This window comes from Lissotriton helveticus, chromosome 9 (assembly GCF_964261635.1).
Source record: "Lissotriton helveticus chromosome 9, aLisHel1.1, whole genome shotgun sequence".
NCBI lineage: Eukaryota > Metazoa > Chordata > Amphibia > Caudata > Salamandridae > Lissotriton > Lissotriton helveticus.
Window position 1 is genome coordinate 327,774,283 of NC_136070.1, and position 12,992 is coordinate 327,787,274.

Genomic DNA, 12,992 nt, shown 5'->3' on the forward strand with positions numbered 1-12,992 from the left:
CTTTACCCTGATTGCTGGTCAATCTCTCAGTTAGGAATCAACGGATCATGTAATATAATAGTTATATCTCTGGAGAGCCAAAAAGTCAGTATACCGTGTATTCTCGCGATATTGGTAACAAAACACGCGAGATGATAGATATTGAAAAAAAACGCTTCATAAGCATAACTATAGTTATATAATCGCGAATTATGTAGACAAAAAAGGTCCCTGTTGAATGATGGTGTATAAAGATTAAATAAAAGAACCATGGCGATTACCTGGTAGTCTAGCATCTAAGTCCAATGATCCAGTTCGGGTACCATGATCATGATAGAACTACAAAATGACGTCATCTGAGACCAAGATGTAGTTCAGAAAAGCATATAAACATAACGAGTGTATTAGCAGAAATTCAAGGGCTAGCAAAGAGGCCCATAAACTACTGTATTTTGTTAAAGGACCAAATATAGCAATGATGTTCCCTAACCAGGAAAAATGTTTCAATTAATAAGCCCCATGTGTCTATAAAATAAGTAGAGGTTCATTCTTATCATAAGAGAGTACCCTCTCGGTGGTAGTTATAATGAGAGAAGGGGGCATGATGTAAGAGACTCTTTGTGTTGAAAATAGAAATGGATCTTTCATGATTAATCAGAAACCCAAACCAGAGATATGGTTAAAACCTGTGAAGCTGAACCAATGGTTAACCCGATGTTAGTAATTTTCTCAGTGTGTGGTCCAAGGTATCTCATCATTTAACCCTCGGGTATCTGTCGATAATCTATATATCCATTTTTGCTCCTTAGCAAAAAGATATTTTGAGCTATCTCCAATGTATGAAGGTATGAAAGGTTTCTCTAAAACCGTCCATGTGAAATCAGTCTCGCAATGGTTACGTTTGATAAAGTGTTTGGTCAATTTGGAAACACTTTTTTTTGCATCTGAAAGCACTTTTGTGCTCCAGCATCCTGGTCCGGACCTTCCTGGTGGTCATGCCTATATACTTCTCTGAGCAAGGGCATGTGAGTAGGTAAATTACCTGCGAGCTATTACAGTTTGGGAAACCTTTCAAGATCCATGGGCGGTCAGTCCCAATGTCTATCTGAGTGGTTTTAGAGGTCTGAGGGCACACAGAGCAATGTCCGCACGGGTGATGTCCGGTCACTGCCGCTAGATCCCATAACGTCCCTAAAGCTCACCTGGGGTTTTCTTTTGGGCGGGTATGTATTAAACGATCTTTAGGCAGTCTGCAGGAGAATCGGCGGGGAAATCTGAGTGCGAACTGGTGGTGTGCCCCCCTTCACCTACTCCACCTACGCAGGTGCTGGAGGTGAAGTGTACCACATTTTTTAGTGCCCACCATCTTTAAGATGTTGGGTCTTATACAGTCAGGGCTAGGTCTATGCCCCCTCTCACAGGAGGGTGGCATACTATTGGGTGTAGACACCCCAGGTGAGAGACCCATTGGGCCCTACCTGTCATTCCCCTGTAACACCTCTAAATCTATTATTTAGGTGGTATCCCCACTCCCTGAAATCATATTCCTGATGACCTATGAAGAGCTGGACACTACAGTGTCGCACCAGCAGAGAAGAATACAAACACTAACTGACTTGGCCCCAGCCCTAACACCCTGTCTGCAGCCCTCGACCCTTCCTGCACCAAAAGACAACCAGTCTTGCAGCCCAGCGACTTCCAAAGCCTTGGGAGGACTGCCTACAACAAAGACCAAGATCTCCAGTGGACAGCGGGCCTTTCCAGAAGAAACTAACTTTAAAGAGCAAATACCTCTGCCCTGAGGAACCACAAAACCACCCCCGGACCCACCTCTGCACCTGAAGCCCATGGCCCGAGTCCAAGTGGCCCACCGGTCCTGTGAAGGTTCCCCAGCGCTTATGAGCAAAGGTCCACCATGGGCTGACCCCTGCCGGGCTCCGCCTCAACCCCTGTAGCCTCAACTCAAAGACTACCTCTGACCGGGACCTGCCCAGTAAGACACTTCTGACGCCAAAGGACACCTCTGCACCGAAGCCCCTGGGCCTTGGGGAGCATGACCAACGGAGTCCCTACGTCTCCTAACATCTCTACTTACCTGTGCAGCTGTGGGGTTTCTTCATCCATTCTCTCGGCCTGAGCCTGCAACCTTTCTTCAAAACGTATTCCCCCTTGGCTTGCATTGGGTGCCCGATGCTGTGTTGGCACCAGATTTGCTACTTACCTGAACATTGCCTGGTGCTTATTCTTCATCCTGAAAACCAAGACTGTAAATTGTATATATATCAGCAAAACTGCATTCTTGTTTTCTTCCGATAGTGCAATTTTCAGGTCAGCAATGTTACCCTAAGTGGCCACTTTTTAAAGTGAAAAGTATTTTTCTATCAAAAACGTACTTACGTTTTAATGTATTTCTTGGTCTTAAAATAAATCTTGAAAGAAGCGTATTTATCTAAAATTGGTGTGGATCTCCTTTGTGAGTCGTGTGTCATTTATTAATGTCTGTGTGCATAACAAATGCCTTACACTCCTCTGTGTCGGGCCTAAGGCTGCTCGGCCACGCTACCACGCTACCACAAGTAAAGCACTTTGGGTGCACATTGACCTCTGTACACTTCTGGGGGAATCTCTGGAGTCTTTATGTGATAAACCACTGAGTGGTTATATCGTGCAAAGAGTCAGCTTCCTACAAATACGTTAGGGGCCCTAGAAATTGTTGTTAGTATTTTATTGGATGATTTCTAGACACATAATGGCAAATTTACTTGTTATACGCCTAAGGACATAGGCCTTGCTCTATCACTCTGTCTCTCTTTCTGTACAGTCCGCTTGTTTATCTGTCGTCTCTGTCAATAGCACATGCTTGCATATTATGAACATATACTTGCATATAGCTGAAGCATTTAGGTACTAAATGGAGGCATATATTTTATTTTACTAGTATTTTGAAAGTGAAATTAGCAATTTTGCTTATATATTGTTTTGATCACACAGTGAGCCCTTACAACCTGAAAAACCTGCAAGTCCTAAGTTCATAGTGACTTTGGACGGGGTACCGAGTCCACCCGGCTACGGCTCCGATCAAGAGGAAACAATGGAGTATATTGAGGAAGGACAACAAACTCCTAAACAAAATGGCACAAACCTTGATAAGAAAGCAAACAAATTGCAACAAGTGCAACAGAGGATAAACAGACAGCCCAACAGTTCAGACGGTAAGTGAACTGTGATATTAAATGTGCAGGGCTTCAAATCAGCTTTATCGGTAAGATGTAAATTTAGAAATACTTGTAGTCGTTTTATCTGTCTTTGATGTTACCTATTCTGTCTCTCTAATATATATATATATATATATATAGATAGATAGATAGATAGATAGATAGATAGATAGATAGATAGATATATATATATCTATATATCTATCTATCTATCTATCCAAATCCAAGAGCTGGATAGCTCAAAACGCATCATCCTTGTTTGTTGCCCGAAATAAAAAATATCATTTTGTTACTGGATTGGTGTGGCCCGTACTTCATTGGAATTAGTGAAGCTGTTCGTTGGTTATATTGTTGTTGAATATCTTTATTCGGTAAAATTTGCTCGCCATAAAAGATTACATTATACACTTTTAAAAGATACATTTCATCAAGTTAAAGGAATAATGACTATCATCAAGAGAAAAAACCATGGTTAAAATATAAAGACAATACAATTTATATAGGCCACGAGCAAGGATTCTCAGCAATTCCTTTAGATAAATGGCCTTCAGTTATCTCCAATCTGATCAACTGGTAGCCTAGAGTTCATTTTCAGAATTCTTGAACGTATAAGCCAGGCACTGCTCAAAAATGTTGCCACCCCGCAGATCAGGGTGGTAGATGATGAGTCCGAAGAAAGTACTCGTAATGCCGATCTGTGGCACCTCAGCCTCAAGCCCCTGCAGACTGGTTTCAGCCAGATGTTCCGTGCCACTTTATAAGCGGGGCAGGCAAAAAATAAGTGGGCCACAGACTCCTTAGGAGCCGCACAACCCGGGCATGATCGCGATGGGCCACCATAGTTAGACCACCTTGTGGTGAATTCATGCACCGGGAGGGTCCCGTACCTTAGTTTTAAATATAGGGCTCTATCTAGCCGCTTGGTTATAAGATCAAACAAGCATTTACAATGCAATGGTTTTGCCTTTGTTAAAGTTAGAGCTATTGGCATTGCTCTTGACATTATTTTTATTTATGTTTTTTTTAAACATAAATAAATGGCATTGTCATTTACAATGCCACTAGCTTTATCTCTAGCAAATGACACACACAAACACACACAGAGCCCCCCCACACACACCCACACAGAGCCCCCCGCACACACAGCCACACAGAGCCCCCCACACACACAGCCACACAGAGCCCCCCACACACACAGCCACACAGAGCCCCCCACACACACAGCCACACAGAGCCCCCCACACACACAGCCACACAAAGCCCCCCACACACACAGCCACACAGAGCCCTCCACACACCCACACAGAGCCTTCCACACACACCCACACAGCACAAGCAGGCAACAGGGGCACACGGAGGCACAAGCAGGCAACAGGGGCACACGGAGGCACAAGCAGGCAACAGGGGCACACAGAGGCACAAGCAGGCAACAGGGGCACGAAAACGGAGGCACAAGCAGGCAACAGGGGCACACGGAGGCACAAGCAGGCAACAGGGGCACACGGAGGCACAAGCAGGCAACAGGGGCACACAGAGGCACAAGTAGGCGACAGGGGCACACAGAGGCACAAGCAGGCGACAGAGGCACGAAAACTGAGGCACAAGCAGGCGACAGGGGCACGAAAACTGAGGCACAAGCAGGCAACAGGGGCACACGGAGGCACAAGCAGGCAACAGGGTCACGAAAACGAGCACAAGCAGGCAAAAGGGTCACAAGCAGGAATTGTAATTTAGACGGGGCTGAAGTGGAGAATGGTCAGTAGGGAAGTAGTGCGGCTGGTGCAGTGGTACCAGGCTGAAAGGTGAGAGGGGCTGTCTGCACCCCAGTTTGGACAGTTTCCACTACCTAACAGGGATTGGTGGGAGGGGGCGTACTTCTTGCTTGCTTTAGGGCTGTTACTTCGGGGACGCAGTGCACTCTCTTGCCTGCTGCCTGCTGCCGCCGGGACACGACAACAGGCAGGGAGAGGACAGGCTGGGAGAGGGCAGGGAGGGGGCAGGCTGGGAGAGGGCAGGGAGGGGACACGTTGGGAGAGGGCAGGTTGGGAGAGGGCAGGCTGGAAGTGGACAAGCTGGGAGAGGACAGGCTGGGAAAGGTCATGGAAGGGACAGGCTGGGAGAGGGCAGGCTGGAAGAGGACAGGCTGGGAAAGGGCAGGGAGGGGACAGGCTGGGAGAGGGCAGGCTGGGAGAGGGCAGGCTGGGAGTGGGCAGGCTGGGAGTGGGCAGGCTGGGAGTGGGCAGGCTGGGAGTGGGCAGGCTGGGAGTGGGCAGGCTGGGAGTGGGCAGGCTGGGAGTGGGCAGGCTGCGAGAGGGCAGGCTGCGAGAGGGCAGGCTGCGAGAGGGCAGGCTGCGAGAGGGCAGGCTGCGAGAGGGCAGGCTGCGAGAGGGCAGGCTGCGAGAGGGCAGGCTGGGAGAGGACAGGCTGGGAAGCAGAGAGGGTCTTAACTGAGAAGTCTGCCAGCGCGGAGCTCTCCGGGGCGCAGAGCAGCAGCAGGGCCCAGCAGAGCAGGGCGGGGGGCGGCAGGGGCTCGTAGAGGTGTCTCCTGGGGCAGCCGCCCAGGTCCACCATGGTGCGGCTCCGAGCCCCAAGCCTATGGTGGTGGTGCTGCTGCGCTCGGCTAAGGTCCTAAGACGGGCAGTCGGATTTTCGTGTGTACGGGTTGTAGTGTGGGATTAATCTCTCGGGCCTGTGAAGTACTCTATGGTGGCCCTCAGCAGTCTTGGGGACCGGTTTTCCAATAGTGAGCCAGCAGGGCTAGAAAGACAGCAACTCTATTCAGCCTCTTGGGCTAGAATGACTTGCACAGGGTGATAAGTGCTCCGGTTGCAACAGACAGGTGAATCAGGCGAGGTCATCAAGTGGGCCCTTCGAGCCCGGGGAGCCAGTGGAGGGGGGGATAGTTGTTGGTCTGGAACAGTAAGTGGAGGGGTCGAGGGGCGACAGACCCGATCTGTATCGGGTGGTTTATTATGGGGCCCCAGCTAGCAGGAGCCAAACAGCAGGACCACTTCACCAGGGGTGCTGAAAACCACAGGATATCAATAGATGATCAATACAGTCAGCGGTGGAGGGGGTGGAGAGCACCCAGCGCCTGCAGTAGTCCTTCGAGGCCAGGTGCAAAACCCACAGCAGTGTCTGGCCCTCCGTTGTGCAGACAGAGGCAGGCATGCGCACCACCCCAGGGGGTTGTTCAAAGTGATCAGAGTATCATAAGTCCCAAGCAGGGTGCCCTGCAACTGTGTTTAGTAGATGAGTCAATGGGCATGCGGTCCAAGAGGGGAGACCCCGTAGCCTTGTTTGTGCTGCAGATAATACGGGGCAAAGCTCTTGTGGCAGTCTGTAGTAGGCCTCCTTCAATGAGGAAACAGCTCACCGAGCCCCCTCCTCACTTCAAACAGTGAAGCATCCAGTCGGCGATTGATTTGGGCTTCACATGGTCTGCAAGCGAAGGCCCCCGCGCACAGGCGGGGCTGCCAGCACTCCTCAGCTGCTTCGGCACAGAAAGCCCCCCGGTCTTAATCACCCAGGCTCAGGGCTGCCCAGTGCTCCAGCAGGGCACCCACTCCCAAGCGCATCAGGGGAGGAATCGGAGCCAGACAGGTCTGCGATCAAAAGGCCTGCAGCATAGAGAGAGTCTCTGGTGTGCCCTCGCCGCCCCAAGGGAGCAGCGCTCATGCTCCAGTCGGGCCTCCCCTTCCAGGCGTCTTGGGGTGGGGAAAGCAGTGCCAGACGGGTCCGCCAATGCAGGGCTCACCTCGGAGGTCTACTGTGCAGGAGTGGTCTCTGTCACTCCCCGTCCTATCTGCAAAGCAGCCTACACAGTTCCGAGCCAGCAGGTTACGGGCGGCAAGACCTCACAATGGCCCTTTTCGGTGCGGGCCTCCTATGGGTCGGGACAGGGGCAGGGAAACTCATGGGCACCAGACGCTATCGCCACCCATCCTCACTGGCTTCACCCCGTCCCCAACTGAGGCCCCGGCTGGAGGGGCACAAAGGCCGGACCAGGCCGCACCCGGGGCCTCGAGTAGGCCACTCTGCTGCTTCCCCGCCTCCCTCCCGGGGTGCCGTTCTTACCTGCTGGACGGGGGTGTTGGGCCCCGGAAACCTGCTGGAGCCGTTTCGGTAGGGTGAGGGGGCCAGGAGCAGGAGCCGGAGTCGGGTCCGAGTGGAGTGCGGCCGCCGCGCTGACTGTGTCCGGGCTCCGGGGGCGGGGAAGGAGTGGGGAAGAGCCGTAGGAGGAGTGAAAGGCGGGCACTCCCGACAGAGCCACCCCCAGCCGCGCCCCCCGGCAGGGCAGGCGAGCCCCTCTCCTCCCCGGCGCCATGCCGCCGCCCCCTGCCCTGTGCTCGCGGGCGCTGAACTCTTTTCACGGGGGTGACACGCAGAGAAAGCTCGCTGCGCCAGGTGGCGAGCTCATTACATGGCTGCTGCTTTTAATCGCTGTTTAAAATGCGATCAGCGAGCCATGAGAAAACCAGTGATTGACAGGGGAAATCTGACATTGTGTGTACAGTAACCGATTCCGCAGAATGCAAGATGTCTGCCTTAATCCCTAATTAAGAGCCCGAGTTACAATTTTAAAAGCAGGTTTAACTTCGTCACTCGACCCGCATCACATTTAAACTCATGGAAATAGGAGCTGCACTTTCATCGCCAGTTATTAGACAGTGGACAAAGGGCCCCATCTCAAAAAAGAGAAGGTCAGAAAGGCGGGTGCCGGCAATGCCGGACCAGATTCGGGGGCGTTCCCGGCTTTCGGCTGACGTCGCGTGACGTCGGCAAAAGCCAAAGAATCGCGGGAACGCCCCCGAATCTGGTCCGGCATTGACGGACAGGCCCCTCGTCCAATGGCTAGGCTCCATTTATGGAGCCAGCCAATAAATGACGAGGGCCGACCCAAACCCCACTACAGTTCTCATCAGGTTTTCGCCTGCGCGAAAAAGCTGCGCAGAGCGCAGCTTTCGCCAGGCAAAACCTAAAAAGGGTTCCAGTTTTCTAGCCCACTTGAACTCAAGAAAACGCTCCGTGAGTGAACCCCCAGCCATGCTGCGTGTTGCCTCGGCCTGCACCCAATCCCAATATAGCTTCTTGATCACTAATTTGGGCGGGGGAGTTTGAGTCTCCCATACATCTCTCAGACCCAATTGTAAGACTAAGTGCCTCACGTTATTCAGCCATCCAATTTTGTTGCCGATATCAAGCGAGATTAGGTCATCCAACCCTTCAGCATATTTGGCCAGCTCCTTAGTCCTTCTTAAACGAACCCAAAAGAGCAGTGGGCGCAGCCTCACTAGGTCCTTTAGGGCTCGTCTACCAAGATCTAGCCGCAGGGGAATCAGCGGGGTGGAAACAGGGAGGGCCACCACATCTCTCAGAAACTTATTTTCTGCTAAGGTTAACTCAGTAACATTTTCGAACCCCCATAATTCGGAGCCGTATAATGCAGCCGGGAGTATCTGACCCTCATAAATGGCCATAACCGGTGTCACTGGTTTGCTAATTGATTCCCGATACTCCCGCAGGGTCACCCCAGATACTCTTTTGTGGCCCAGTAACATTTTAGCCAGGTGATCCTTCCAATTCATTCGGCTATTTATCCGGACCCCTAAATAGTCGAATGCGTCAACCAACTCCAAGGGGGCCCCATTAAGCAGAAAGTTGTTTTTAAATTTTTTGGAGGGCGAAAAGGCCATGAATTTGGTTTTCATGGTATTGATGGTTAGGCCTCTATCTATACAAAATGAACTAAATCGGTGCAAGAGTTTTTGCAGGCCTATCGGGGATTTGGCTATCAGTAAGGTGTCATCGGCGAAGAGTAGGGTCTGGATCATTTCCCCCGCCAGGGATGGAGCAACCGTCTCTTCTCCTCTTAGGTGGTCCACCACTCCATTCACAAACAAGGAGAAGAGGGTCGGAGCCATGACACATCCCTGGCGGACTCCACTCCTCACGGGTACCCTATCTGTCAGCTGACCCTGGGCACCCCATCTGATCCTTGCATAAGTCCCCTCATGGAGCCTTACAATTAGACTCAAGAGTGTACCGTGGAAGCCCATACTTTCCAGGATCTCCCACAGTTTAGCACGAGGGACCAGGTCAAAAGCCGTCCTGAGATCTATGAAGGCCATATAAAGGCTGCCCTTTTTGATGGTAACTGTCTTCCAATAGATGCCAAAAAAGCGAAAGACCTGGTCCATCGTGCCCACCTTCCGGCGAAAACCGGCCTGGAGATGAGAGAGAATACTTTCCTCCTCCATCCAATCGCCTACCCTTGAGATGATGACCCTGCCAACCACTTTCTGGATTATGTCTATCAGACTGATGGGTCTGTAGTTGGCAGGGTCGTCTCTTGCCCCCTTCTTATACACAGTGACCACCTCAGCGCCCTTCCAAGAGTCTGGCACGGGGTGGCCCCTTACTATCAAATTCATTATAGTGGCAATAAGATTGGCCCAGGCCAAGGGTTCTGCAATCAAGAGGTCCCCTGGGATCCCATCCGGGCCGGCCGCCTTCTTTGGGGTGTCAAGTGTCTAATAGCCACTGCTACTTCAGAGGCCGTAAATGGACACTCAATCTCCCCGAGGGGTTCCCCTCCCCCACCGCTAACTACCATGGGACAGGTTGTATCTTCACTGCCACCATATAGAGCTGAGAAGTGATTAAACCATTGTTGGCTAGTTATATGGGCAGCTAGAGGCTGGGATTTCCCCTGTCTAGCTCTGTTAATTAGGTCCCAAAATAACATCGTATCCCTCTTGCTCACAGCATCTGTTATATCCTTCCAGTGCTCTTCCTCCCAATCACGTTTGGCCAGTGCTATTACTCTCAAATAATCCTTTCTAGCCGCTCTAACTAGTACTGGATTCTTTGAGAGTAGGGCAGCTGTCAAATTTTTCCTTTTCCCCTTGCATTGGGCCGAATACCACGGGTTGCTAGAGATGGGCGGTGTGTTGTTCGGTCTACAACTTTTCCCTTTGGAAATAAAATAATGACTCACTTGGTCTATCGTGGCTTTATAAACAGAATCAAGGCTGAAGGTAGGGTTCGGGGCACTACCATCCTCCCGTTCCCTTACCTCCAAGTCTCGATACAGATCTTCAACGGAGGATTTAATGATCCCTAATTGGTCTACATTTAAATGAGCCTTATCCCATTTCAATCTTCGATTATTATTATAAGGGATAATCTCCTTAGTTATTTTCATTAGCGCACTCACCCCCCTCTCTTTACATTTCCCCCATTTAAACTTACTGCATAGAGGATTATGGTCACTATCCAGAGTAGGTACCACCTCCATATCGATAAGGTCAGACCACATACTAACGTCCATTAAGATGTAATCTATTCTGGACGGGCCCATAAGCCTATTAAAAGTCATTGCACCTGTCTTGTCAGACAAGGTCCTGCCATTAAGAGCTCTTAGTTTGTGTTCCCTGGTGAGGGCATTCATTTGGATTGCCCTTGCGGACCATTTTCGAATGGGTGGTACTAACAAAAGTGGGATAGACCATTTGCAGTCTTCTTCCTCAGTGCCTAGGGGATCATCTCCAAGGAGGGGTTCGAACGTACAATTGAAATCCCCACCCACAATAATTTTAGCTGCAGGAGGGCAGTTAGCTAAAGCAGAATCTAAACTCATTATGGTTGCAGAGGTGTTATCCCCCGGAGCACCTCTAGCATACACATTAAATAGATCAAGCCTATTCCCCTCAATATGGCCCCTAGATGAAAGGTGCAGTATATCACTACACTCAGGGTCGTGAATAGCCATGTCCCAGTCCAGATCAATTCTTATCCAGACAATAAGACCTCCTGCTGGTCTGCCCTTCCCTCTACTTGCCGCTGGGGAAAAAAGGTAGTATAACCCGATTTATCTATTGGTAGCAGAGCCCAGGTTTCCTGGAACAGACAGACATCGAACTTCTCGATGAATGCATGCCATTCTGGAATATCCATCTTCCTTTTTAGCCCTGCTACATTCCAAGATAACAGGTGTATTACTCGGCGGCCCTTAGGAGCTAGTAGAGGCACACCCTCTCCCCCCCCCCCCCAGTTCCCACCTTGTTCATACAAGTATCACCCACACAACTAGATTGCTTGGGGGGTGCTATAAAGCCAGCAATATTATACACACCCAAAGCTTCAAGGGGAGTCACGTTCGCACAGATGCTAATCTTATTAAGATCTACTGGGGTACCCTCCTGGCACTTGTCGTCAGTTCCCCCTGCTTGCGAGGGTTCCACACCTTGTTGTCCACAACCCTCCTCCTTAGACTGTGAACATCAATCGCAGTCCTCCATACCAGAGAGCTGCGAGAACCTATTACAAGTGTCCAGAGGGGTGAAGGGTCTTAAATGCTCCATCCCATCATTGTGATTTGGGTTATGTCTCTGAGGTATCGTAGTCCAGCCAAACTGATCATTGGCCTGGGAGGGATACTGGCCGTATAGAGGATAGATGTTACTATATACTAATTGTGGGATAGGCCTCGGAGGATAGAACTCTTTCCGGTGGTTAGGGGGGTGCAAAGCCGACCTCGGGTAGAAATAGGTTAAAGCCCTAGGTGAGATACAATTTCCCCCACCTCCAGTGGGCCAGTTAAGAATATAATCCACTGCCCGAAGATCTCTAAAATTGACCACCACTAGATCCCCTTCAATATCTTTACGTCTACTGCCCAACCAAGTGATCCGCCTAACATGTGCTATATCTCCATCCAAATTTTGGGCTATGGGCCTGTAAGTCCTCAACCAATGAATTATTTTATTTTTCAATTGGGCATGACCCTCCTTGTTCTCTGCTAATGGCGGAACCCCCGTCAAAACTACTACATAGGGCACAGCTTGTGGGGGAATCTCCACTTGTGGGACCTTAGTTACTGGACATCTAGTGTGTCTCCCTTCCCCTTGACCCTCTCGTTTATTTACTACAGGTGCCTTTGGCGCTACCCTTTGAGAGTCACCCTCTGTCCCTACTGCTGGAATATTTGTATGTTTTAGGGGGTTTGGTTTTTGAATACCAGTCACATCCCTACCATGAGGCTGTGACATCTGTTTAGGCAACTGAAGTGGGGCAGTTGGAGTTTTGACTGGGGTTTTAACAGTCTGATTAGTCGGAAGCCTAACGACAGGTATGAGTTGAGCCCCCCCCGCTCCCCTGGGCCTTGGTTAACGTAACCATACTATTTATAGCAGACTCTATTAGTGTCAGTCTAATTTCAACTTTCTTAATGCTCTCATTAATGGGTAAGAGCAGAGACCTCAATAGAAATTCCAAATTCCCCATTAGTGACGGGGGGATAGTCTATTTGGTGTTATGGGCCCCTGGTTGATATCAGAACCCACTATGTTTGGGACCATAATGGGCGGAGTAACCTCTGGTGGTGGTGCGTCAGATGTTAATGATACTGGCACCTCCCCTGTTGCCCTTACATGTGTAGTGGGTAGTTTAGGCCCTTTGCCAAAATCAGAGTGTCCCAGGCAGCAAAGGCAGGCTCAATGGAAGGAAAAAGGGCACAGTCAGCTTCCCGTTCTGATAAATATCCCGTTGGTTATATATATATATATATATATATATATATATATATATATCTATATATATATATATATATATATATATATATAAATGTATGTGTGATATAGTTGCTCACCAACAGCACAGTTGCTTGGAGTATTTAATCTGATGCAATTAGAATTCTCATCAAAAGAACACCGAGACTCAGTCTGAGCTGGCTTTCATCTTGGAGCCCAAGTACATCATCTGCGGCATCCCACAATGTTCGTCCCTTAGCCCTAC

The 12,992-nt window shown here is 49.9% G+C and overlaps 1 protein-coding gene across 2 annotated transcripts in view; it reads left to right on the top strand.

The window, feature by feature from the left end:
* The window catches only part of ZC3H14 (zinc finger CCCH-type containing 14), a 319,723-nt gene that overhangs the window by 243,442 nt on the left and 63,289 nt on the right, over positions 1–12,992 (top strand). For both annotated transcript variants that reach the window (XM_078660018.1, XM_078660019.1), the window contains exon 12: positions 2,971–3,191. In XM_078660018.1, coding sequence (XP_078516144.1) covers positions 2,971–3,191 — 221 coding nt within the window. The remainder of the gene's footprint in view (positions 1–2,970; positions 3,192–12,992) is intronic.